Here is a 27,551-nt window from a genome sequence, read left to right on the forward strand (position 1 = left end):
TTATTGACGCGAGCATAACGAATGAGCTAAGCTACATTGGCGCACGTTGCGTTGGCTAATTGACTGACTCCGTGTTCTAACCTTCACATGTTCTCATGTCCGGGGTCACTATGAAGAGAAGACATCACAGACTCCGAGCTGCTGAGAGAGCGACACGCTGTGCAGCAGAACGAGTCGCTGCCTCATTACGAAGCCCCACCGCTGCTTTGGCCAAGTTAACAGCGGGTGTGGAGTTAATCACATCGCAGGAACGTGACCCTTGAGATCCTAAAAAACATGAGGATCCCACTTAAAGAAAGTCAGTTTGTTCATTTTGATAGCATGTTATCTACCCTCTGCCGTTTGTCCTGTTTTCTCCACAGACCATGATGTTTTAAAGGGGCAGTACACGGCATTCTAAAGAAATGCACGTTTTGTAAAAATCAGCGAGTAAAAAAAAAAAAATCCAGGTTTTAGGCTCAGCCCAGGGTCCGTACATCGAAAACCAAAACATGGTGCGGACCGCACCGAACAACGCTACAAGTACAGTTGGTGAACATCACTCGTCAACACTTGAAGACGCTGCGGTTTTGGCCTAGTGGTCAGTGCGTCAGACTTCTGTACCGGAGGTCACGGGTTCGCGGCCCGACGAGAGCAGTGAAATCACAACAACAACAAAGAGAGAAACAAGCTTTGTCCAGAATCGCGTACTGCCCCTTTAAGCGATGGGCTTTTCTTGACCCATGCAGTGTGATTCCGACACAAGGGTCACATCCGTCCATCCCGTCCGAATGACACAGCTGTATTTTCAACCATGACAGCAGGAAAATGTCCATAGCCAGCATCGTAGAGATTTTCTGATTCAGCAGCTACATGTCATTCATCTCCATCTCTCCATGTCAAGTGCGGTTGCAGCATGAACGCATAATCATTTCCAGTTAGCGTCTGTTCATTTAAGAGCGCGGATGCTCCAGCCTCATCCAGCACCTTCTATCCACGTGCAGCTGACGATGCACCACGGAGACAAAGAAAGCGGAGTTTGATTTTAGAATTGGGTTCAGATCAGCGGGTTAATTAAGCCCCATATGGCTCCAAAGAAATGAGTCAGGCCCTAATATAACTCTCTCTCTCTCTCTCTGCATCAGCTGTTGAGTGATATCGTCCTGCTACGGAAAAGTAAAGGATTCTCTCTGAATGGAGACAAGGCTGCTTGTCCTTTGATTATCTCTTTTCAATGCCCAGCTGCTGAGTGTGTGTGTGTGTGTGTGTGTGTGTGTGTGTGTGGGTGGGACAGTAAACGTTCACCGACAAGAATAGTAAAGCGTAACGGGGGGGGGGGGGGGGGGGTCTATTAAAACAGCTTTGGTACCTTCGACAGTTCAGCTGCTTCCAGAGGCCAGTTAGCAATAATGATGGTCTATGTACATACATACAACACTGTGCCTTTCTCTCCGTGGTATAGATGGTAAAAATATACAAGTTAGGAATTTTGCAGACAGATTTTATTCCCATTTAGTTTTGCTGACTCCTGCAAAAGTATAGGAACAACTTTTAACTTGTGCATCATCTTTAAAGCTGTAGGTCGGGCTATAAAGAAGATACAGGTCAACCTTAGTGTTCCTCTCCTGCGTCTCTCTCTTGCAGTGATCTGCAGTCTGTGTGTCGAAAGGAACTCTGGGCAGAGGAGAAAAACAGCTTCAAGAGAAATGAACGTGATTCCTTTGTTGCTGTGTGCCGAAAGTTGTCCCTCAGTCTTTCTCTGTTCCTCGCGTGTGGGCAAAGGTACTGGAGGAAAAAAAAGGAAAAGGGATTCAGGCGTGACTGAAAGAATGCTTGGCAACCAACACACTATTTTATGTACATGACAAAAGGCGAGGAAATGTTTGTTTTTAATCCCATTTCATTTCATCTGAGCTCCCTGTGCATCACATCACAGAGCATGTGCAGCCAGCCAGGATGGCCGAGACAGGGAAGAACCCACAGGCAGCCGGAGACACAAAGTTAAAGACCCCTAGTAACTTCGGTTACCTTGTGATTTCAGGTCGAGACCGGTGTCCAGAACGACTCAGAGGATTTGATGGCTGAATGACATTTGGAGACTGTGGAACACATGATCTGACCCGCGACAAATACAGTGTACTGAACCCTCTACTTCACTGTTTAAAGATTATCTTCAGTGTTGTATTCCATTTATCTCCGGTAGGAATTCAAACTCATTTGTTCCAGTGTGAATGAGTAACCACGGGCTTTAGTCAAGGCCTGGTGTTTGGGTTAACCCCCCGGAATCATTCAGCATTTTCTGTGAAATTAGTTTAATTCGTTGGGTTCGTGTTACTCATTCATTAAATCATTCAAACTTTGAATTAAGGCCCTTTAGAGCAAGCTCTCTTTATCGCCATGACTACAATACATATAGTCAGTAAAAGAAACAATAATCCAGGAATGAAATTATTAAATTACGAACATTAGGCAATGAACGATGTAGACAGCAGTATGTGAAAGCAATAAGACAAAAATATAGGATATCTTAAGTCGTTAAAACAAAATATATATGTATCTAAATCTTAATTTAAACATACACATTTGCACGGCCCAGAGTCAGCCAAAAGAGATTTAAAAAGATTAAGAGGGATTAGCTTTGTCTACTTGGAATCTTTTCGGCATCTTGTTCGACTCGTGTGGAGCAGGAAATTTAAAAGCCAATTTCGCCGTCCCGGTGCAAACGTGTTTATTCTCGAGGACCAAATGATCTCGGGACCTATTGTGGTGGGAAGTAGAACCGTAGTAAATAAGACATGTCAGGTATACCCAGGAAGATTGCCAATAAGTGCTTTGTAGTTGGGGAAAAAACGCAGTGTTGTTCTCTTTTCTCAGTCAGCAACTGCCACTGCCCCATCTTCTTATACAGAATACAACAATGAGCCCTGGAGCTGTCACCGGTTATGAATTCAAGGACGCAATGATGAGGTTTGAGATTAGAAGCTGGAGAGAACATCGCTATAATCCAAACCTGATGAAAGGTTGACTGAACAATATGTTTGCTGTTCTTCTGGACAATACACAACTTATTTCTATAAAAGAATGACAGACTTGCCTTTATCAATATGTTCCCTGACTCATAGCTTGTGATTTATCCAGAATTTTAAGTATCTACAAAATGGTACTCTTTCAATCCATGTTCCATATCCTGTTGTAATATTTACTTCTATGTTATTGTTGTTAGAAAACAGTCAAACATACATTTTTGAGAGTCAGAGTAAAGCAGTAATTTTAGGTCAATCAGTGTTTGCTGAACACTACAGAGACGTCAACGTTCAAATTGTGAACAGTGTGAGCAGCAGAGGGCAGTATTGCATGGATACGGGCATCAGCAGCATTCAGACGAATTACGCTGTTCGTCGCTTTTTGGCCCAACATAATTTATAAAAATAGTGGATAAAAGTGGGCCTGAAATGGATCCCTGTGGCACACCTTAATTAAACAGCTTTAAACTTGACATTTAGCCATCGGCCACAGCAAGACAACTTCAAGACTTTTCATCAAAGCCAATGAATTCCAGTTTTTTTTTTAATCATTTGATGGTCGACAGATGAATAAATCAATAAAGACATCACAATCCTGTCTGTGATGTAGTTCACTAGCAACATCGTTAAAGACAGTAGTTGCTGTCACAGTATTAAACCCAGCTCCAAATCTCGATACGTAAGATAATGAAATAGAGTTCTGATCTAAGGATGTTTTCACATGAACATTAACTATTTTTTTAACAGTACTATACCCAGAACCCCATGCGTTGCTCCTGCTGCTCGTCAACTGCTGTCTTTGGCTTTTACTTTACCACTTGGAAATGGGCACAAGTCTGAAGTTCAGTAGTGCTGACTGAGGGTTGTTCTAATGAACATCCACAAGGGACATTCACATTCAGACTTAATGCAGACTTTCTGCAGACTTCCCAGAAGTCGGTTTGGGGGAGAAACTGCACTGGACTTTGCCAGAAAAAAATTACCCCCAATCTCTTCTGATATGGAGGTTACACTTTGTACAGTATGTTCTGTAATACTTTTTTAAACCTTTTTCATTTTGTTGTATTTTGTTGTACTGCTGTAGTAGGGTTTCATATTGCACACAGGCTAAAGAATATGAACACACAGACAGCACAAGTATAATTTTGATCTGTAGGATTGTTTTGTCCATATGTTGATGTGAATATCTTCTTCTGAGGCTTTAATGTTGATCAGTTCATGTGCATGTTGTGATTTCTGACCACTTTTTTTTTATGGCTAAAAGATACACATAAGGAAAATACTTTTGAAAGAGAATTTGCATCTGCAGTCGTGGCTGCTGCTGCTGCTGAAGCAAAAAGTCATAGGGTTACACGAGGACTTAAAAGTCTCAAGTCAGCACGTGATGACGGCGACGATGTCACTGTGCGTGTAAGACAAGTGGTCCACAGGACCGCAGGGTTTATAACAGTGGTGTATAACAGTGGTGTATTACAACAGTGGTGTATAACAGTGTTTTCTAACAGTGGATTATAACAGTGGTGTATAACAGTGTTTTCTAACAGTGGATTATAACAGTGGTGTATAACAGAGGTTTGTAACAGTGGTGTATAACAGTGGTGTACATCAGTGGTGTATAACAGTGGTGTATAACAGTGGTGTACATCAGTGGTGTATAACAGTGGTGTATAACAGTGGTGTACATCAGTGGTGTATAACAGTGGTGTACATCAGTGGTGTACATCAGTGGTGTATAACAGTGGTGTACATCAGTGGTGTATAACAGTGGTGTATAACAGTGGTGTACATCAGTGGTGTATAACAGTGGTGTACATCAGTGGTATATAACAGTGGTGTACATCAGTGGTGTACATCAGTGGTGTATAACAGTGGTGTGGTGTATAACAGTGGTGTACATCAGTGTTGTACATCAGTGGTGTACAACAGTGGTGTATAACAGTGGTGTACATCAGTGGTGTATAACAGTGGTGTACATCAGTGGTGTACATCAGTGTTGTACATCAGTGGTGTATAACAGTGGTGTACATCAGTGGTGTATAACAGTGGTGTATAACAGTGGTGTGGTGTATAACAGTGGTGGACATTTATAACCTCACTTCTCTGCCGCGCTGGACAATCGTCAGTGGTCAGGCGGCTCGTTTGTCATTGGTCGCTCCGGTTGTCCGTCAGGCCGCTCTCTCGCGCCATTGGCTGCCCTCCCCTGGGACTTTGGCTCTACCTGTCTCGCCGTGAGAGGCTGACGGAGCTTCCTGGTCCTCGCGCTGCTCCCGCCCCCTTTCCAATCCAAGCTCCACCAAGGAAGGAAGGAGGAAGAGGGAGGACCCGCTCGAAACGCATGTGTCACTTCCAGTATGCTGCCGCCGCCGCTGCGTGACGACTGCCCCGGGATTCTTCTAGCTTCTGCGGTCGGCGGGAAGTGAGGTGCGGAACGTCTGGAAGCACAGCCCCGCTGGTCCTGAGGGGGATGCGGGCCGCGTCGTGAAGGACAGGTTGTTGCGAGAAGTGGTTTCGGAAGTGGAGCGTGGCAGAGACGAGGAGGAAGAGAGAAGAGCGGGGGGGTGGGGGGCGATACCAGATAGCTTGCTTCGCTCGCCACGACGGGACTGACGGGAGAACATGGCGGAGCATCATCACCCGGTTTCCGACAGCGGCAAACACAAATCCTCGCTGAACTCCGGCGCGGCGTCGTACTCCGGGAACGGGCGCAGCAGCGTGGCGGTGTTGGCGGAGAGAGGGAGCAGCAGCGCCGGCGGAGACGCAGCAGCAGGAGGAGGTCTGTCCGGCGGCCTGTCGCAGCCGGCCGGCTGGCAGTCCCTCCTGTCGTTCACCATCCTGTTCCTGGCCTGGCTCGCCGGCTTCAGCTCCAGACTCTTCGCTGTCATCCGCTTCGAGAGCATCATTCACGAGTTCGACCCCTGGTGAGTCCCCTCGCTCATCTTTATTATCAGGAAGTTTTCTTTTTAAAACATGTAACGGCTCCGAGTCACGCGCCGCAACAATAACGTGTTCGCCTTTTTATTTTTGGTTCGTCTACGGCGGCTGCGTTGCCAATATTTACCTGCTGTGATCGGTACACTGGAGCCAACCAGTCAAGTCCAGTCAGTCGGTCATCTTGAACTGTCATTTTGAAAGTCACTGCTTCTGCATACACGTCTTTTGTGTTTTATTTTTAAATCTCCGACCATCGTGTTTAATAAAAAGGAAAATACACCGGACTGACCTTTTCCGTACCACGTGACGCACGAGTAGCCAATCGCTACTGTCGTTGATGTCAAGGTGCAACCTTTTACAAGCCAGTGGAGGGGGAGGAGTCGGAGAGGGGGAGAGGGGGGAGGGGGGAGGGGCCAAGGCGGAGGACAATAGTGGCTGACCGGTAGCTTCACATCTGACTGCTGCAGGAGCACAGGGTTGAACCCGGAAGTGAAGCGAGCAACCACAGATGTGTTGACCTGCAGACCACGACTGCCCCTGATTGCAGCGGCAGCAGCAGCACTGGTCTACGGGGTCTGATAAAGTGTGTGTGTGTGTGTGTGTGTGTGTGTGTGTGTGTGTGTGTGTGACTCATTTGGAATTGAGCTACTTATTCTACAGGACAGTTTTCAAGTTTTTTATTATTATTATTATTATTATTAGATAAGATAAGATAATAATCCTTTATTCATCCTACAACGGGGAAGTTTTGGACATTACAGCAGCAAAGTGGACAGCTGAATATAATTTTTTTTAAAGTGATAGGTATGTACAAAATATCACATATGAATGCTATGTACAGAGCAGTAGCAATAATTTCACATGGAGAATCAATATAAATATTGCACAGTTGATTATTGCACTCCTGTGAAATGAGACGAAAAATGAAAAAAAAATTGCAAGTATTCCAGTGAATTATTTGATCAGTGGTTTTGTCCTGAGTGTGTGTGTCTTTGTGTTTGTGTGTGTGTTCTATTGAGTGCGTGCTGGTCTAACAGCAGCAGGGAGGAAGGACCTGCGATACCGATATTACGATCATTTTTTAGATTAATTTGGCAGTGAACGTGTCATTTCCGTCAGACTTTTGCCGTGAGAGCTTTTTTGCATCATCGTGTGGTACTTGAAATGTGAAAAAGAGAAGGAAAAAAAAAAATGTCACCACTGCACGTTGGTGCTGCCAGAATGGCAGCCGGCAATCAGACAGTGAGCTCAGCAGATTTTTGCTGCCAGATAAGGTGTACGGAGGCCTCCAGCTGAGCAGTCAGGAGTTCTTACTTTTTCATCTTTTGTATTCCCTCTTCAGTACGTCTGATTTTCAAAGCTCGTGTCAGAGAGAAACCCCAGATTAATCAGGCCAGCGCTCTGCTGAGCCAGAGCTGATGCTGTTTCTTTTCATATTGTTTGTTTAATTTCGTTTTTACTCGCCAGAAATGGTCCGAGCCTCTGTTGTTGTACACTATAGGACCGACGCCTGGCCCAAGACTGCATTGCATCATCCCTGAAAGCTTTTTAATGGTTATTCTGAGACCGGCATTATGACGGCTCCACGTCTTGTGGCACAATAAATAAAAGAGGAGGCTTGAAAAGCGCCGGCTTGACGAGAGTCCTCAGTTTCTGTGTGTGTGTGTGTGTCGTTGTCTGAAAGACGAGTGTGGCGCGGCGTGGAGAAAAATGTATTCATACGCTGCCTCACTGCTCTCGCCAATATCCTCATAGCTTATTTGACTGGCAGCATTCATGTGCTGAATCGGTGTCGGTGCGTCTTTGATTAGATGATGCCAAAGTCTTGCGGTCAGGTAATATTTGTTATAAATTTAACACCTGACTGAAATATTAACCATTTGTGGCTCGTCTTTGCCTTAATGTTGTAAATGTGTGAGTGGCTCCAGTGTGAAAATCTGCTGTTGTGTGTGGAAGAAGAGGATTTTTGTTGTTTTTACCCAGAGGTCATACTAAAGAAACTTGAAGGGGTTTTCAATCAGTCAACTGGATTTCTGATCACTTTGTTCATAAGACAGTTCAGCCCCACAACGTCCCTGCGTGGTTGCTTATCGTTCTGTACTTTATCTAATCTCAATCCATAGGAGAGCGACGAGTCATTTCACCCGGTGCGCCATCCTGTTTGTTCTCTTTATCGCTCTATCTCGTCCTCACATGCTCTCTCTCTGATCTGCCCTTTTAATGTGTCTATAGTTAATGGTCCCTTTTTTCTCCAGAAATGTGAGTGTGTGCTATTGGATCTGATGGCAAAAAGCAGTTTGGGCCCCATAAGTGGTTAGTGATGCTTTGAGATTGGGCCTCGTTAATCATGCAGTGCACAGCATCATAAAGAAAAAGAAGTAAAAAAAGTTTCATCAGTACTTGTTTCTCTGTCTGATGCACCGAAGGTAGCAGGCTCTTGAACTGGACCTCCCTCGGAACAAGGCCCGGTGAGTAGACGAGGTTTGATCCAGCTGTCATCTTCGGTTTTGCTCAAAAGCTCCAGCAAAAGGATGTTTAAGTAATAAATGTCACTCAGTGGCCAGTTGTCTTTTGAAGAATGACATGTCTGATATCATTATAACACGAACCTCTAACGGACGACAGCCAAGCTTCATCCAGGCCCATTATTAAGTACATCAGCTGAAATGTTGCAGGATTGTACTGTTAGAATACAGAGGAAGAAAAGACAGTGCAGTCTTCATATTGTCGGGGGGTTTATGAGGTCGAGGCACTTATTCACTCGATGGCAGCCTTGATACGTCTGTTGCTCGGATGGATGTCATGTAAATTGCCACTGACATTTATGTTCCCAGCCCAGAAGATGAAGTCTGGTGATCCCCAGACTTTTTAAGTTTCAATTCATCAAATATTAATTCATTAATAATTCATCTAATACTGTGCTTCAAGTTCAACTACTGTAAGTTTGGCAAGTAGGGGCGAGATTTGATGGGATTTTACTTTATCCAAATCAGACAATATAATCTGAGTCCAATATCAAATGTTTAAAGCCCCAGTGTGTAATTTTTTGTAATTTCCTGGCGCCATCTGGTGGTAAAGTTGCAAACAGCAACCAACTGAGCGACCGACAGGGGACACTTTATGGTGTCGCACCGCTGATTCCATTTTCGGTTTCCGTCAGCGTCTGAAAATTCAACACGAATGCGACGAATTCTGGACCGTTTAGTTCAACAACTGTATTCAACACGACGTAGAAACATGGAGACTCACACGGAGGTCGGGTCCACCTCATGGAACTATATTTAACTCAGTCACAGTTGAGATTATACATATACTGTATGAGCATATTGTGGACAATATATTCAACTTCCGTGAATAATTTCTTTTAAATATTACACACTGTAGATTTAAGTAAATTGATGGGTAAGGACACCTTTAAGTTTGTAGAAAGTCTATTGTTTTCAGGTAATGTGTAAAAAAAATCTAGCTTTCCCCACCACATTATTAATAACTCGATTAGTAATTTTAAGTGTGATTACCAGGCGAGCACGACACTTGACATTTATAGACACTGCGGTAATTAACTGTCGAAACCAATACCATTGAAATTCTCCCGTGGTCGATGGTTGTGGGACTCCACGGTGCATTTATCACTGCACCGTGACGTTCATTAACCCTGAAGGTGAACACGGTGTCGCACTGCTACAGGTCACAGAATCTGATGAGTCACAACTGCAGGGCCAGGCGCTCAGAGTCCTTAAAAAACATTTACTTTGAACATGTTGCACAATAGATAATGTAACAAAGGACACTCCTCATTCCGTTGGGAAAATCCTCCTACGATGCATTTTACATTCATTAGCTGATTTTTGTTTTGGGAACATTTAAGTCAGTCTGTCAGTTGCTGATAACAGCGTCAACATAGGTCTTTTTTTTGTTTTCGCTGATGCCTGAAGAAGCAAAAGAGACGATCCGGACAGAATGTAAATGAATATTGTTAAGAGACTTGTCATCCTTAGATTTGAACATATTTCTTTGCCAATTTCGAAGGGGGACCCACCAGAACCCATCTATAATGGTGAGCATCTACTTGTAGCTTGTTTTGCAAGGTTAATAGCAGAGTTCAAGGTTCATAGGTTTTAGTGACAACTAGTGGTTAAGTGGCAAACTGCAACCTACTCAATTAGAGCTGCAACAGTTAATCGATGAATCGATTAGTAATCGATTACTAAATTAATCAGCAACTATTTTGATAATGTATTAATCGATTCAAGTAGTTTTTATGAAAAAAAGGCAAAGTTCTCTGATTTCAGCTTTTTCTATGTGAATATTTTCTGGTTTCATCATCTTGGGGTTTGGGGAATGTTGTGTCCCAAACAATTTATCGATTAATCAAGAAAATAATTGACAGATTTATCGATAATGAAAATAAATCGTTAGTTGCAGCTCTAAACTATACCATTTGCCTTACCCTCCCCTTCCAAGTGTGTAGGAGAACCTACGGTGCTCTTCAGGTATGTCAGGCCCTCTCGATGTGACACAACAGTAATTAGCGTCAAGTGATTATACAGTCATAAAAACATAATTCTGAATGTTCTATTCCATTTCTGCCAGTGGTTCATTTCTAAATCCGACACACTGGTCCGTTTTAAGAACCCTCCATCTTGCTGGGTGGAATTTCTTATATTAATTTTCTCTTCGGGTCTTCTTGGTTTGTTGAGCAGCGCACCACCACAGAGCTGAACAGATGATGTGTCAGGTTGGATTGCATTTTCCCCTATATATTAATATCTTTATTTCTTATCATCTCTGCCACATTAACTGATGAAATGACCGCATCAGATTTCTTACTTGTCTGCTTGCAGCATAACATGAAAATTAATCCTACATTTATTTTGCCCCATTGGCTTCATTTGCACTTGCTCCCCTTTAGATCTGATTTAGATTACAATTCTGAGATTTAGGTGAAAGTAAAAAAGCCGCAGTCTCAACCTCAGAAACACTGTGGATCAGCCAGAGCTCTGCAAAGTCTGCACGTCTGAATTGTGGCTAATGATTCATTAGAGCAAGGGCAGTCTGGCTGTCCTGTGGCCTCAGCAGTGCACCCTGCTTGGCCACAGGGGTCACGACCGTTTGTGCCTCTGCACAGCTCTTGTTGGGCACGTTCCGGAAAGCAGGTTTTAAAGGTGCAATTTGTAGGTTTTGCTATTGCCACACAGCCAGTGTTCACATTAGCAGCCATTTTAGCATTCAGTCGAGGAGAGACGTTGCGACTTCAGGAACAGCTGACGCTCAGGTATTTGACATCACTGCTGCAATTGGCTGAAGCTTTTGGCAAACGAACCCTCACCACCACGACCACCAGCATGTACATATAACATCCACTGTTGAGTTTGTTGAATTTTGTGGAGCGATGAGTTTTTAGATCCAGAGGAAGGAAGGAAACTGCGCATCAGACGGCCCTGATGGTCTATTTCATCAAGTCACAGCTGTCGTTGTGTAAAATTTGCTGCTGCAGTTAGCGATCGTTAGTTTTTACTGCATTATTTTAAAAGGTTTTTGAATGTCAGTATAATTCAGTACAGTTCAACAATGCAATTTACCTTTCCATGTATTTCTACTTTGGGGAATTTAAAAAAATAAAACCTCTAAGTAATGTTTTTCTACTTGCATAGAACAAATACTCATGAGTGGAAATCAAAAAAAAGATAATAACCTCAGTCCCATCGGTCCTGATCAGCAGCTTATTTACATTTCCATCATGGTTCCTCTTCACTCTGTTTTCCTGGGAGGTGTATTCTGTCCTGTTGGCCTGGAGATTATCTTATTGCAGGAGGGACAGAGGGCAGCTCATGGATGTGTTGGGACATTAATCTCAGGTGAATATCAGTTTAAAATGACCCCTCTCTTTTTAAACAATATTTTATTTTTTTCTATTTGTCAGTAACAACCTCTAAATTCAAATTGAAGCCTTTTATTATCCAGATAGCAACGTATTTTCACAGTTATGCATTTTTGTTCTTTAAGTTCTGTGCTTCAATGCGTTCAATTTTAAAATAAAATAGAGGAGAGTATATTGTAAACTAATTGTCATGACCCAAAGTGACACTGCATCCATGGAAAAATCCTCTTTATCAGGGAAAAGATGGGATTGTGGAAAAGTGAGTGAGATCCTGTCTGAAATGTATGTCAGCATCACCCCCTCAGACAAACTGTCACCAGCAAACCTTATATTTCAAATTTCGAGAGCAAATTTCAGATCAAATGTTATTAACATATTACAGACAACAGAGCCAACTGTTGAGTCCCAAAGGGTTTTCTGAGATACGATGATTCTCCTGGGAGACGACCAGCTGCTGAGAATGAGCAGCATAAGAACATTGTGTTAGTCTACACTCGTCTTTGATGAAGTTCAAATCGCCTTTTTATCACCTGTTAATGCAGAAAACGAGTTAAATCCAGAGGGTTAACATTAGGGCCCCGACAGATTTATCAGTTGGTCAATAAAAATGGGACCATGGAGCCTTTCACAGACATTATCGGCCTTTCGTGTTTGCTCATATGGGCTGATACAGAAACTTTTATTTCACGAAATAAAAAATGCAGAAAACGGATACATATTCCAAGAAAAAGTTTATTTTCTTAAATCAAGTTTTGCATGCTTCAGATACATTTCTTTGTCACAAGGGTTTTATGACATCTTATCATCGCCAATTCTTTTTTTTTATATCCACTGTCTATCGACGAATGTATTGGGATTGGAGATGTTTCACTCCCTGATATGGTTATTGGTGTCGTCTCCCCAAAATCTATATCGGCTGGCCTTTTTTATCTGGGCAAGTTGACAGAAAATGTTTTTGCTTTATGTTCCCCCGGTTAAGATTTGTCACTGCCTTGACTATGAGCTTGTCTGTGGTTATATTTTGTGCCACTCTGCACTGAGCCATGAAAGTCAGTTTATCGGAATTAGTGTTTTTTTCTCTCAATTCATATCGCCATGAATCAAAGTGTTGGGTTTCAGTCAGAGGAAGTAGATGCAGTTATCACTTTTCATCTGTGTGTGTGTGTGTGTGTGGGTGTGGCTGTGTGTGTGTGTGTGTGTGTGTGTGTGAGAGAGAGTGAGAACTGTGGTCTGGCTGCTGCTGGAGCGTTGCAATCAACATATCAACTTTACACTTCTCAAAGTTTCTCTTCCTCCACTGCTTTTGATCTGACTTCCTCTATCGCAAACACACACTTACACACACACTTACACACACTTACAAACTTCAAAGTGTGTGTGTGTGTTTGCAGTAGGACTGTAATCTACTGTGGCTCTGCTCTTTATCCCTAAAGGTTGATTTCTTTGTCCCAAAATACCAGTACTGACAGATGGCGATGATGAAACAGCTGTGCAATAAATTCCTGTGTCATTGTCAGACACGTGTCGACGTCTCCCGATGTCCTGATGTCTCCTTTAAAAAGAGATCGGCTTGTGTGTCTGTCCCCTCCCTTCGCCTCCAGAATGTGATATCTCCCCAACCCCTGACCTCATGTTACCTGACGTAGAAACGATGCCAATTAGCTCAGATTTTAAAGCCCTGGTGTCAGTACTTGCTTCAGCACAGTCCCTTGAGTTGGGTTATTGGAAGCGAATCGTCTTGCTGTAATCAATTTTGTCAGTGTGTAGCTATGTGTGTGATAGCAGCAGCACACTGTGTGAGTTTGGTCCTACATTCCAGTAGAGCGCATACCTCCGCCAAGGCCCAGGAGTCCTCTTACATTCAATCAAGCTACAGCGAATACCACACACTAATTTATATCACTCCCCTAAATATGCCTGATATTTTTATTCATCAAGACCCACAGTTTATTCCCAGGGAAATATCTGAAAATGTCATAAAATGCCTTTATTTCGCAATGTTTAAAGCTACAGTGTTTAATATTTAGAAGAACTTATTCACTGAAATTGAATATATTGTCCAAAACTATGTGTTCATATCTGTATAATAAATTCTGAATGAGTTAAATATAGTTCAATGAGGTGGACCTGACCTCTGTGTGAGTCTCCATGTTTCTACGTCGTGTTGAATACGGTTGTTGCAGAAAGCGGTCCAGAATACGTCGCGTTCACGTTGTATTTTCAGACGCTGCCAGAAACCGGAAATGGCATCGGCGGTGCACCACCATAAAGTGTCCCCTGTTGGTTGCAGTTTGCAACTTTACCACCAGATGCTGCCAGACAATTACAAAAATTACACACTGGGCCTTTAATGGACTGTATTTACAGAACTTTTCTAGTGGTATCAAATCTTCAAAGCGCTTTTACAGTCAGAAGTCACAGGCAATTTAGGGTTAAGTGCCTTACACAAGAACACTGGGGAAGCAGGGATCGAACTGCTGACGTTCTGGTTGGTGGACGACCGTCTCTACTAGAGCCAAAGTTGCCCATACCGTACGAAATACCATACTTATTGTTGTAGTAGCTGTGGGATGCTGAGGGCAATGTGTATGACTGTGTCTAGGGTCAGACATTTTAAAATGCCCTTTATTGCAAACAGACAGTGAACTGAAATAAAGTGCCAATGATGTTTATCCATCCAGATCCACTTGGCATCTAGAGTAAGACTCACAGTGTTGAGCTCTTGCCAATACTCAAGATGAAATATGACGCCTCAAATTTAGTGAATGGCCACTTTGACAAATTTTCTTTTTGAGTGATAGCATTTTTTTTCCTGCTTTGATTTCCATCTTGCCTTGAACAGCTCGTTCTGGCAGTGGGCCTCATGCTACCAACACATTAGTCTATGCAGTCTTTTCTAATCAAATTAGGAGTAGATGCACTGCTTTCCTTGCAAAATTCTCTCCTTATCAAAATATCACACAACTAGATTGGAACATTCCTCCGCCAAGGTCCAACAGTCCCCTTGAATTCACTCAAGCCTTATAGCTACAGAGAGCCAACAAAGCACTGCAGTCATGAAATCAAAATCTCCATTGTGGAAGAATGATAGAATGATGAGACAACAAATTATTCCACGACATTATATCAGCTACATGTAGTTTGAGGTTTCTAGACCCTTAGTCCTTATCCACGGCAAGTTTCGTGGACATCCATTCCAAAGTTTTTGTGTAATCCTGCAAACATACTAGCCTTGGCGTAGCCAGACTTATACTCTAATGTGTATTATTCTGGGACCTCTCGGTTCCAAGAGGCGTTACCAACAGGCGCAGAGCAAAATGCCTCCGGACGCAATTGAATAAAACTTCAACGAGTTAGAGCAACGAGACATGTGATGTCTGTTGAGCGAGAGGAGACGTCTGTGATGTCTGTGATCATGATTCCACAATGTCTGTGAACCAGTGTTGCCGTTTTTGTGGGAGAAATTAGAAAATATCAGGTACTCTTAGTCAAACGCTCTTTCATCAGCGGCAGCCATCTTGGTTGTTTACAAAATTCCCTGCGTCATGATATAAACCCCACTCATTATCAAATATTCAGTTGTGATTGGACCGGCAAGATTTCTGCCAGAGGGAAATCACCTCCCAATGGAGGAGATCCAGACCGTATCCTGGCAGAGCGAAGTAAATGAGCTCCCAGAATTTGTCTGGGTCCCAGGCGACACTTGAAACCATCACATTCTGAGTGGTCCTGGAGGAATACAGTGGACCACTTGCACGAAGAGACTCAACGATATTTTTGCCTGAAACTTGATTAAATATTCTGTTTTACGGACGGCGTGACACAAGTTGGTCCTTCGGCGTTGCAGAATCTGTGCACTCTGCTGATTCTGTCGTTGCCACTCCAGTCTGTGATTGGTCGAGCACGTCAGTTTAAATATCCTGAGGAGGTATGCCGCTGTGGTTCACCCGTTCGTTTGGTAGCTCAGCAGCTGCTCTCTCGAAAAACCTATGCCTCCGCTCGTCAGATTACTTATTAATTGGACACTTTGTGGATTGATTTCAAAGTGCATTCCTTGTTCTTCACATGCGTCCGTCTTCCATTGTCCCCTGTTGTCATTTCTCCTGAAGGTACAGTCCCCTGCTCTCATTTCCTCAATGACACATTGGCACAAGGGCCCATGTGTCATCACTCCTCTGCCTTGTGTTCAGTCAGTGAAGACACTGAGACGCTCACTGCCTCACAGCTTTGCACAGGCAGGCGTGTAATCAGGCAGCCTGCGTCCGACCGATTTAGCTCCCTATATCCGGCTGCATCAGTTTCAAAGTGAATGTGCTGCGCCTGCAGATTGTCCCGTCTCATCGAAGACCGTCATCTGTAACCGTTTCAGCTCATTTGCTATCTGTTGGGAGTCAAATGAAGGTTGTCGGGTCTTTTTGTGCACTAGTCAGGATTTAGCTCGGCTCATTTGATGAGTAAACGAATCCCGCCTGGCGTCTGATTGTTCTGAAGAGACCCCACTCTTTTTTACCTGTTTCACTTCATTATCATATTAGGGATTTATTAGAGATGCCCTGAAAGAATCCCAAAGATTGTTTTTTTCCATTTGAGTGATTGTCAGGCTTTGTTTTTTTGTTTTTTTAAGAAAAAAGGAAACAAATTGGGGAAAAGGAAACATTCATTAATACCACTAACTTCCTCTTGTCATTAAAGAAATACTTTTCCTGCAGATAGTGACAGCAGGAGTCCGGTTACTGAGGTGCGTGTGAGAGCACTGATTGTAAAGCTCACAGTTTCAAAGGTCACGTAGCAACATGCTAATTAATGTCAAACCTTGAAATGTTTTTCCTGCGTCTTCCTCTAACTCATTTGGTGACACACAGCAGGTGTGACGCAGTGTCTCTGCTCAGGGGAAATCCCAGCTGGTCTGTTTCAATTTTCCATGACTTTGCGTCATCATAATTTCACGTTGGTAATTATTGAATGAGTATTTGTGTTAGGGGCCAATTTTCACAGCATGAACTAAGTGGGACTTTTCCAGTGGTGATAATATATTTGTCCATGTCTTGTTATTGTGATTAAAGGTTCACTGATAAATATCAGCGTGACATTTCTTTTCTACCAGTTTGATAACTCGGCAGCCTGTTTGACTTGTGCTACGTAACATTACAGTTACAGTCTTTGAGCTTAAATCTAGGCGAGGCTTCACTTCTCCCTCTTCCTATATCCTCCCTCTTTCCTTCCTCTCTGTTTATTTTGTGAGTTCGATCAGCTGGGAGCGAGGGAGAGAGTTATTCCAGCTCACCCTGTTGTTACTCTTCTTTCTGTTTCATGGCCCATGTTCGTCTCTCTGTTTGCACCCCTCCCTCCTCCGCTTGGCTCGACGTGGAGCCACAAGCCCTCAAACGTTGGCCCAGTGGTGACATGAACTGGAAAAGTGAACATATAAGGTTGTTAGTGACGGAGTGCTGAATACCGTATTTTGCTCAGATGAAGACGTTAACCTGCTCTAAATGAATAAAATAAAATGAGGAGATCGATCGGCATCACTGACGGTTAAAATTGTTAGGACTGGTCAACAGTTTGGTCGCTGTTCAGAAAGAATGCAAAATGACTGAGTAACCATAGCAACAGTATTTCAGTACAGCCTGCCTTGGTTACGTTTTGCCACCTCAGGTCAAATGACATATTTTGTGAAGTAAGAATTGAATACAACCTCTGCAGCTAATTTTTACGAAACGTTTATGGCATTAGAATCGCTTGCTGCCCCTTTAAGTCCTGAGAGCCGGCTGTGTCAGATCATTTCTGTGACATTCCAAGATTGAGGTGAGAAAGTAAGCTGGGTTTGAACTCTCTTGCATTTCACTTGATACACAGACTATTTCTGATACTTCTGCCCGGAACTTAGCAAGAAATCACCTGGAGGATGGGTAACTGAGGAGTTCGTATGTGAACCCCTTCAAGGAGAAACTGTGAAATGTGGTCATACTTGAGCAATATAAAGTTTCCCCCATCTTTATTACAGCTGGTTTCCACTCGTGTCCCACTGCAGCTGTTCACAACAACTACAAACGCCTTTTGATTTCTGACTTCTCTTCTACCGTATCCATCCTTGCCCCTTATCCTACACAAGGTCATGTGGCACACATGAGAAGAATACCAATAGAGACATTGACATTCATTGTATTACTTAAGTTGTTATACAGAATTTGTGTCTGTGCAAAAAACCCCAGTCCGCCCGCAGTTAATCAGATTTTTTTAAAACCCTAGTGAAGCGTTTTATTAATCCCCTGTTGAGGGAGACGCCGGCTGTGGATTTCTCTCTCAGGCGAATGACAAATAGGACAGACTTGCCCCAGAAGCAAGACTCACGAAAACATATTGCCTCCTCCATCATGCGGGCAGCCACCCACTGTCGACGGACCCGTGACCTCTAATTTAGGAAACACAAGCTGCGGGCCTCTCGGTGACAAACTGCGCTCGCTCCGGTTACTTAAATATGTATTTGCATCATTATTTTTCCGGTTAGACCCAACAGGACCACATCGACCTGTTCTTAGCCTTCCGATGACCGTGATGACAAGTCTGCCACACAGCAGCAATGACCTGCTTTAATATGAGGATACACACAGCAACGACCACTTCACACTGCTATAGCTCTGTGTTTGGGTCGACCGATACAGATACCGATTATAACTAATCTAAGAGACAGATAATCGATATATGTGAAACAGATATTTTTCTGCAGGGAACAAAAAGTGTAAAAAAGGAGTCAAAATTTAGAATAACTCTTAACACAAAACTTTGTTGAAATGTCTTAGAGCAGATGTTTAATTCACAGAACCTTTCAACATGACCTAACCATTAAAATGCAGGGAGCTGTCAGCAGCATTATTATGAAGTTGAGCAAACTGACGGATTAATCGATAATGAATATATGAATATAATCGTTAGATGCAGCCGTAGAACAAACAAACATGGACGGGACATTGCTAATGTCCAGAGAGTAGCTCTGCCTCAGAGCCAAAGTAGCAAATCGACTTAAAAAATGGCCGATACCAATAATCATAACAATGGTGAATATCTGCGCTGATAATCGATCGACCCCTGCTCTGTTATGTATTATCAGGACTCTGAACGAAGGCAGACTGCAGATCAGTGAAGACGTCTGTGAATAAGCCGCCTGCTTATGGGAAGGGATCTGAAGGGGTCGGCAAACGTTGAAGCGGGAGAGCATCTCATTTCCAAAGGAACCATCAAGTCACATGAGTTGATACAGTAAACAAACATTAAGGCCAATAATACATACAAGAAAATAAATTTTTGTCACGTAATAGCCCACAACACGTATATAGACACACACCAACGCTCGCAGACAAACCTGCGGTATAGTTCTGTATTTCCCAATAAACCTTCTATGGCCGTATTGTTTCAGAGGAGCTCGACACGCGCAAATAACCAGAGCAAATAACCAGAGCAGTCCTCAGGCAAAGGCTGCTGCTGCGAAGTGAAAGGAAATGGGACTCATAACTCGCTGGGAAATATGAAAGACACTTCAAACAAACCGTTCAAAAGCCTGTATCACCACAGCCAGTAGATTTGAAAAAACACAAACTGGACACGTATCAGCTTTTTATGGATCATAAAGGAGCCGGTGTGGATGTGTTCACCCTGTCGAACTTGTTATGCTGAGATAATGTTGACATTTGTGTTAAAAATATATCATAAACGACTGAAACCAGGTTTCCCTTTCTCAAATTAAAAGAAATCTATACGCTCACACAATGTTTACGATGTGAGCTCGTACTTGTGTATTCATCGTGTGTACTGAGAACGTCTCTGACATGCACAGTGAGTACAGGCACTAAGCCACCAGCTTCAGAGGAGCTCAGGTTTTTGCAGTGGCTGGTCAGTCTGTCTCTTAAAAAATAAATTAGCGGCCATCAGCTTAAGATTTTTTATTCAGCACCATGTCTCTGTTTTTGACACGTTTAATAAAAAAGTGAAAAGCAGGTGAACTCTGGAGAACCACCAGACATCGAGCGAAAACATTCACGAGTCCGCGCTCTGCCTCGGAGCCATGACACCGAGGGAGGAGGAGAACTTTGAAATGAGACGTCTCTGTGTGATACCGGACTGTTTATGCACATTAATATTAATCTGAACTGGAATAATTATTGTCTTGTTTCCATAATATAATGACATATCTGGTATGTTGGCACAGCTCTGTACTATAACTATAATATTAACGCCCGGGCGATATGGATTTTTTGGGGCTTATATCGATATTAGGGAGGACAAGATTCCCAATTCAGATTCATCCAGTGATATATACTGTGTGTGTGTGTATATATATATATATATATATATATATATATATATATATATAAAAATCTGTCATTGATTCCTATGATGTCGTTATCAAATCTTTATGATTCAGACATGTACCGGTAATTTAGGCTTGATAATTTAGTTTAACCATAAACGTTATCATAAATAACTATAAATTGGGAAAAAATTACAAATACAACCAAATAAATAGAAGGTGTATTAAGAAAATAAACATTTGTTTTACCTAAGATGTATAAACATATGTGCACATTCAACTCTGGGAAATCGTGACAGCCATTTATTTTCGGACTATGTACTGTACTTAATCAGTAAATTCCTCATTTTTTCCACTCATTAATAGATTCAAATTAGCCCATTAATAAAAATAAATGTGTCAAATAAGCATCTTTTCTGGCTGCTGAGCCGTTTTCGTCTCGATGTCTCTTCATGGCGTTATGGACAGTTACAGTAGCCTCCTCGTTCTGTGAAAAGCTGTATGACGGATGTTTTTTACAGTCCGTTTCAGTTCTGTACATCGGTTTACGGTTGGTCATTTCAGACCAGGGCTATGGAACCATTTAAATTTTTATAACATCCTTCGAGGGCCATTGTGAATTATTAAACACATATATAACACTACCCACTCTGCTGCAGTGGTTGGGAAGTGCTTCTCTTTGGCTGGGTGTCCGATGTCAGATGGTAGTGATGATGATGATGTTGATGATGCTCACAGATGATTTTCAGATTTGATGCTCACAGCTGTAGCTCGTACACACTATATTTATAGAACTACAGCAGAGGGAGGTTTCAATACTGAGCTTTGACCTCTCAGTGATTTCATTTATGTAAAACACACGTCCACACAGCCTGTTCGAGGCGCAGGTGTCGTGCCTTTATTCCACCTCGCCGTTCATGTGGAGCAAGGAGGGGTTGTTTTCAGGCAGTGCTGGTAATCGCAGAGCCAGACGGATTTCCATGTAACAAGGGAGAGCGAGTCGCAGACACGTTTGTGTTACACGTCACCTCTGATCCTGAAACGCCTGCACGCTAACCTAACTCTCACAATTGTGTAACAGTATGTCGGCTTGTTTGGCTCGGCGTGAACGAGTAAAGGCATAACGAGGGCTGGGGGGTCAATTCAGATCGTCCTTCCTATAGTCTTTTCCTCTCTACTATTCCTTGACCTCAGTGGAAATGTCATGAGGTCAAGGAAAGGTGTATTGGAGGATTCATTAGACTTAGGAAAAGCCGACCGTGCTGCTCAGAGAATCCGACTCCACTTTCACTAAACCACGTTGTCATGTGACGGTGGATGTTGGTGATGCGTCTGTCGTGGTGAAACTACAAGAACCTCAGCGGCTCCATCAGCATGTTTCAGTGTTTTACCACCGTGTATCATCACATGGTATGATTCATATGTAACAGTAACTGACATGATGACGTCACTTCTGGATCATATTCATACTCTTCTTCTTCTTCTTCTACTTCAGATTGAATCATTTACATTTGTGCATGACACGTCACGTTAAATATCGCTGCCGCAATGAATTGTGGGGCGTCTGTATGTCCGTTCCTTTGGTATAGGAAGGTCCAGTGTCCTTATGCTAAAGGAGATAGGAAAGGAAGCACTGAAGCACCTTTCTTATACATTTAGAGAATCCGAACAGCTCTTATCATGGCTGCTGAAATATATACCTCCGGGTCATTTCAGGATTTAGGGAAACTTCCTAAGCCAATTTGACAATTTGACTGTACCCTGGCTCTTCTTAACAGTAATATGGTGGTCTTTTTTTTAAATAAAAGAAGCTAAAGTTACAGGACTGTAGGAATGCCTACAGTCTGGAAAAAGTCCATAACTACTGATAAGTACATTTTTAATATCTTTAAAAGCTGCGGCGGTCATTTACCGTGTGTGGTTGTTGGGGCATTTGAATTAAAACCACTTCGATAATCACGGGGAACTATTCAACCATCTTTGGAAGGAAACCATCCTTTCTTCTTGTGTGTCTTGTGTCATGTGTGTGTGTTGTGCGGTAAGTGATAGTGTGCAGAGTCTCGTCTCCTGTGATCTGCTCTGAAGACACTCAAGTCTTGAGCAAGCTGGAGGGATAAGTAAAGCAACTCCTCATAAAATAATCATCACGACTGCAATGGACTGAGCCAGTGTTGTGTTATTAGTACTGTTCCTCGGACTGGCTGACGTGCAGTGAGCCAAACCCCCCCCCCCCCCCACACACTCACACACACACACACACACACACACACACACACACACACACACACACACACACACACACACACACACACACACCACAAACTCCACTGGCACAGCAGCAGGCACCGTAAATTATTTCGTGCCACGACAACTTATTGCTGGCAGACAATTTAATTCTGTATCGGCGGCTGGAAATCCATTTGTGATGTTCCTGAAAATGGGCTCATGGGTTCACTCTGTACACGTAAGTCACATACTGAACATGCTTCGACTTAAATTGGCCCAAGGGGCTGAGGCAGCCCCTGATGCATAGACCTCTGAACATGAGGGGATTGGACCTAGTGAGAAGAGAGAGGAGTAAAAAAAAAAAAGGCAAATGAGCAGCCAAACACCTCGGGGAGCCTTTTTTTTCTTTTGTTTCACAGGGTTTATGATACTTTTCCCCATCAGAAATAAAAGCAGCTGCTCGGCTCATAAGACCAGTTCGACTCCACCGTGCACTCTGACTTCACTTCAGGTTTTTAACCCACGAATAAGAAACATACTCTTATTTTTAAACATTATGAAAGACTTGGCGAATGTTGCCAACAGCGTCTTTAATAAGGTTAAAGGGGGCGAAGGATGGAGGCTTTGTTCTCGTGGGCGAACAAGTCCGCCACCGCCGGAACACTTTGAAATAAAAATCTCTTTTGACATAAAGAATCGAAAATTGCACAAGCGGCTCCACGTTTTGTTAATCGGGAGTTTGCACAACTACGATTATAAGCAGAACATAAATTTCTCATCTTCTCGGTATGAATGTTTGTCTTTTCCCGTAGAATATTGTGCATGTTAACGCGGTTGAACCTGACACCTGTCAGTAATCCGCTCCGGTCGTCTTCCAGACTTTTACATCAGTCCGTCTCGGGCAGCAGAGCAGAAAAGATCTTTTAGTTTGACCAAGACTTTGGTCTTTAGGGAGCTCAGATCAGAGCTTTCATCAACTGAGGGAAAACTACACAGTCATGTTTTTATAACTCTTTTAGTTTTAAGGACAAAATGTTCTACTTTACCTAATTCCAAATTCTCAGAGCGAGTGAATTGCTGCATTTCTCTCTTATGCCATAATAAATTAAACATCTTTGGTTTTTGGACAAATTTAATCAAAAAGAAGTTCTTACTATTTTCCCACCTGCTAACTCACCAAACAATGATTCAGCTAATGGAGGAAATGAGTGGCGGGTTAGTGGTTAAATAAAGTCAACGTTAATAGTCACAGCATTGTTCAAGCAGATCTTTTTGGTGGAAATGAAGTTATATTTATAAAATAAGAAACTGTTGATTTTTCTGGTGGAAGCATTGAAAATGTCCGAGAATGACGCACAAATAAAAGTGTTTTGTTTTTATTTATTTATTTTAAGTCATATTGTGCTTTGTTGGTATAATGTCTGCTGGACATTACTGTTCAGTGTTATATAAATACTTTTGTAATAGTTTTTTTTCTTTGAAATTAAGACCAAAAAGGAAAAAGCACATTTAGACTATTACATGTATGCAATGGCAAAAAAAATTATGAAAAACTGCGAAAAAACAAATTTGCTTTCATTTCATTATTTTCGGTTTCAGCCAACCGAGTCATTGCGGTGCGGTCCCAGTAGACAATATAATAATATGTGTATTTGAGTATGGAAATCCAATCGGGGACATTATGTGTAGGTAGAATGAATCCACAGTCTGTCACTGCGTCTGACTGTGAGTTCACGAGAAGAGTCGGATCGGCTGTTAATTAAAGGGGAACTCCCTCATCAGAGTCTGTGAACAGGTGCTGTTTATAAAAAAGTCATAAAGTCCATTGTGGCTGCAGAAGCAGCTGTGTCGTCTGATAAATTACCTCATGTCATTTAAGTCAGTCCGCATTGATTTAGTTTAGAAAATGGAAGAAGAAGAAAAAAGAATAATGGATCGAGTAAGAGACGATATCTCTAAGTTCTAATGCGTTGATTTAGATTTGTTTTGAGTGCTCTGCCGCAGTTTTCTGACACGAGTAGTTGAATAATTGATAAGTTGATAGAAATGAACTGACGGCTATTTTATTTAAGTCATTTTCAATCCCCTTGCCTTGACAGGGGGCTCGTTTCTTTCATGTTGGTTTTCTTCAGAGACGCTGTACTTCGACTCCAACACAGACCAGAGACTGTAGACGAACAGACATAACTATCATACTATATGCTTCCTAGTAAGTTAGGTATTTTCTCCAAAGAATCCAGGCTAACCCACCGGACGCCATGCGAGTTTCCGTGCGACAGTTTGTCCGACGGTGAGGAAGCTCTGAGCGTTGCCTCAGCTACAGGAGCTGTGTTTGGTGGAACAGTTTCTGTGGTACAGGGAACATCTGTGTGTGATGGAAATTTCCCCTGTCTGAGTGTAAAGAGAATAAGACGCCCTATAAACATTTTATAGATTGATAAAAAAATAACCATTAGATGCTGTTCCAATTAATGTTGATGTTAATGAATGTGTGAGACTTTAATACCGCTCATAAAGATGATGTCCTTGACTGGACCGCGCCACACTGTGGTCCCAGGTCCCAACAAGTTTTACATGGTTTGTAGAGTTCATTGCGTGGAAGGTTTTTCTGTTTGCAAAGACTCATCGGATCGTTGACGCCTCTCAGTCTCTCGACACCTTGCTTCCTCCAGGAGGAGGTTATGTTTTCACCCTGGTCCGTTTGTTGGTCGGTTCAAGTAGAAGTCAAAATTCTTTGATTTCAGCTTCTTAAATGTGAATATTTTCTGGTTTCTTTGCTCCTACTTTGGTGCCAATATTCAATCTAGTCCATCAAATATTTTTGTGTTCAACGATACAAAAGATTAAACGCTCTTAACACTTGAACCTAAATACAATCAGTCAACATGAGGCATGTGGCAAAATAGATTCAGCTCTGTATAATGAGCTTTAATGGGTCTAACCCACACTTTGTTTCCCTGATGCAGGGAACTTGAGAGTGATTTGTGTTTACTCTGCACTGCTCTGCTTCTCGAGATTCATTCATATTCAACCCAGGAGGCTGCTGATCGAAGCCCCGCCACCGAATGTTGGTCTTTGTACGAAGTCAGTCGGGTGTAGTCGGCCCTGGTCAGCAGGATATTTAAGTGGAAAACTGTGAAGAAGACGGGACACTGTTTTTTTTCCCTCTGTGTGGATTTGAACAAAAACGGCCATCTGAATATAGTCCACTCTGCTCCCACTGACGCTGTTAGTGAAGAGTGAATAATGAGAGTTCAACCATCCGGTAGCGCTGCTGTACATCTTGTATTTGTTTTATTAGTTTATCTCCCAGGCACAGGGACTGAAGTAGGCCAATACATGTCGTCCCTAGCACAATATTGTATCACGCTCTCTCATCACTTGGTCTCAGACTGTGTAGCACAGGGATGGGCAGCTTTGATGAAAGGGAGGGCCACACAAATTTTCACCTCACTACCAGAGGGCCAGATATATCAACATGCACTTCCACCATTATAACCGTGTCACTTAATTGGCCTACTATAGCTAACTAATTTAATAAATAGAACGAAATATATACTGGCAATCAAAGTTTATTATACCAATTTTCAAAAATTGCAGATGATTTGGCTCAAGAACACATGACCCAGACAAGGCTCCCTAGTTGGCCAACATTTTTAACATTTCTATTGTCATAAGAAAAGTCAACATTTCAGCATCCAATCTGCATGAGCTGAAAGAGTGTCTCATCGGTCAGTCGGTTTCTTTCTCTTGATTGGATGTGCTTCATCATTGAGTCAAGTCGCTCTTGCAGATGTAAGCGCTCCCAAACATGCTGGCCATTGAGAGTGCAAAATCCCTGAGGACTGGAAATCGGGACTCTGGTAATAGTCTCCAGAAGGAGATTCCCCTCTCGTTGCGGTTTGCTTGAAAAAACGAGTCTGCCTGTAGTTCGTACAGTTCAAGCTGCAGCTCAGGGGGCTGCTCGCCGAAATTGTCGGGGAGCGCCCTCCAGCGGCGGACTGAATGAATTACAGCTGGGGGCTGGTTCAAATGACATGAAATGCTAATTTTTATAAATGGACTCGAGGGCCGCCAGTTGCCCATCCCTGGTCTAGGAAATGCTTCGATCAGGCTTTTCAGACAAAATGCTGATCACTGATTTGGTGTAATTGTCTTTTACTGGTCCTTCTCCTTCACCTACCTGCCATCTGTCCACAACACGGCCACTTGCTCTCATCTTACAACGCTCAGTCAGAAGCAATGAAGCAAGAACAATAAAGCTTTAATCATAGTCTGTATGTTACAGTGGGTGACGTTACGGCCAAATCGCCTGGATCGCCCCCTGGTGGTCAAGTGCATGTTTTATCAAAGATGGATTTGGTCATTAGCCTGGGACCCACACGGTTTCTGGTCATTGAAACTCCTTTCCTAAACATTCAGGGAATCTGAACATCTCTTATCATGTCTGCCGATGACTTACCTCCAGGTCATTTCAAGATTTAATAAAACTTCCTAAGTATATTTGACAATTAGACCGTATGTTCTCTGTAGCCGCTCAGTGCGTGGTGATGTCTAACGTCCTCGTCTCTGTCCCAATGCCGCAGGTTCAACTACCGGTCGACTCACCACCTCACCACCAATGGCTTTTATGAGTTCCTCAACTGGTTCGACGAGAGGGCCTGGTATCCTCTGGGGAGGATCGTCGGGGGCACGGTGAGTGTTCCTCGATACTGATAATGAATCCATATCTTATACTATCAGTGAGAGAGGAAACCCATTCAACATACCGTAAATTATCGACTCTACAGCGGATATTTTTAAATTTTTAAATGTCAAGGGATCTATTGAGTTGAATAAATAAATAAATCAAGTCAAGATTTTGCTATGGTCATATTGAATCTGTAACTTGATTCTCTTCATAGCCAACATGGTGGAACAGTTACGCCTCCCCCAAGGCAACAACACCAACAATACTTTGTTCTGTTGTGTTACACACACTGACAATTACACGCTGCTGCTTGTGCCACATAATAATAAAGAATAAATGTATATGTATGAGAAAAAATGTGACTCACAAAGTAACGAACGGAGCTCATTCAAAGTGTTGATGGCGACATTTCACAGTCACAGCAGGGAAAAAGATGCATGAAGCAGCATTTTTTCAGTTGTTCACACCTCTTCACACAGCTTGTCAATATTATTGAGCTTCTCATCGCATCAAATA

At 42.6% G+C, this 27,551-nt stretch overlaps 1 protein-coding gene and 1 long non-coding RNA gene across 3 annotated transcripts in view; one reads left to right on the forward strand and one right to left on the reverse strand.

Annotated features, from left to right (window-relative positions):
* Positions 1 to 5,237, reverse strand: part of LOC118302372 — a 7,559-nt gene extending 2,322 nt beyond the window's left edge. The window contains exons 1-2 of one of the 2 annotated variants that reach the window (XR_004790529.2): positions 5,099 to 5,237; positions 1 to 1,764 (exon numbers count right to left, since the gene is read on the reverse strand). The exon at positions 1 to 1,764 is cut by the window's left edge and continues 1,494 nt beyond it. This is a non-coding gene — a long non-coding RNA (uncharacterized LOC118302372). Of the gene's footprint in view, positions 1,765 to 5,093 lie in introns of both variants that reach the window. The other variant, XR_004790526.2, reaches the window with a different exon arrangement.
* A 99-nt stretch (positions 5,238 to 5,336) lies between these two features.
* LOC118302363 (dolichyl-diphosphooligosaccharide--protein glycosyltransferase subunit STT3B) overlaps positions 5,337 to 27,551 on the forward strand; it is a 33,014-nt gene continuing 10,799 nt past the window's right edge. The window contains exons 1-2 of the mRNA XM_035628436.2: positions 5,337 to 5,920; positions 26,932 to 27,040. Of these exons, the coding sequence (XP_035484329.1) occupies positions 5,619 to 5,920; positions 26,932 to 27,040 (411 nt within the window). The 5' untranslated portion in view covers positions 5,337 to 5,618. The remainder of the gene's footprint in view (positions 5,921 to 26,931; positions 27,041 to 27,551) is intronic.

Source organism: Scophthalmus maximus, chromosome 1 (assembly GCF_022379125.1).
Source record: "Scophthalmus maximus strain ysfricsl-2021 chromosome 1, ASM2237912v1, whole genome shotgun sequence".
NCBI classification, from domain to species: domain Eukaryota; kingdom Metazoa; phylum Chordata; class Actinopteri; order Pleuronectiformes; family Scophthalmidae; genus Scophthalmus; species Scophthalmus maximus.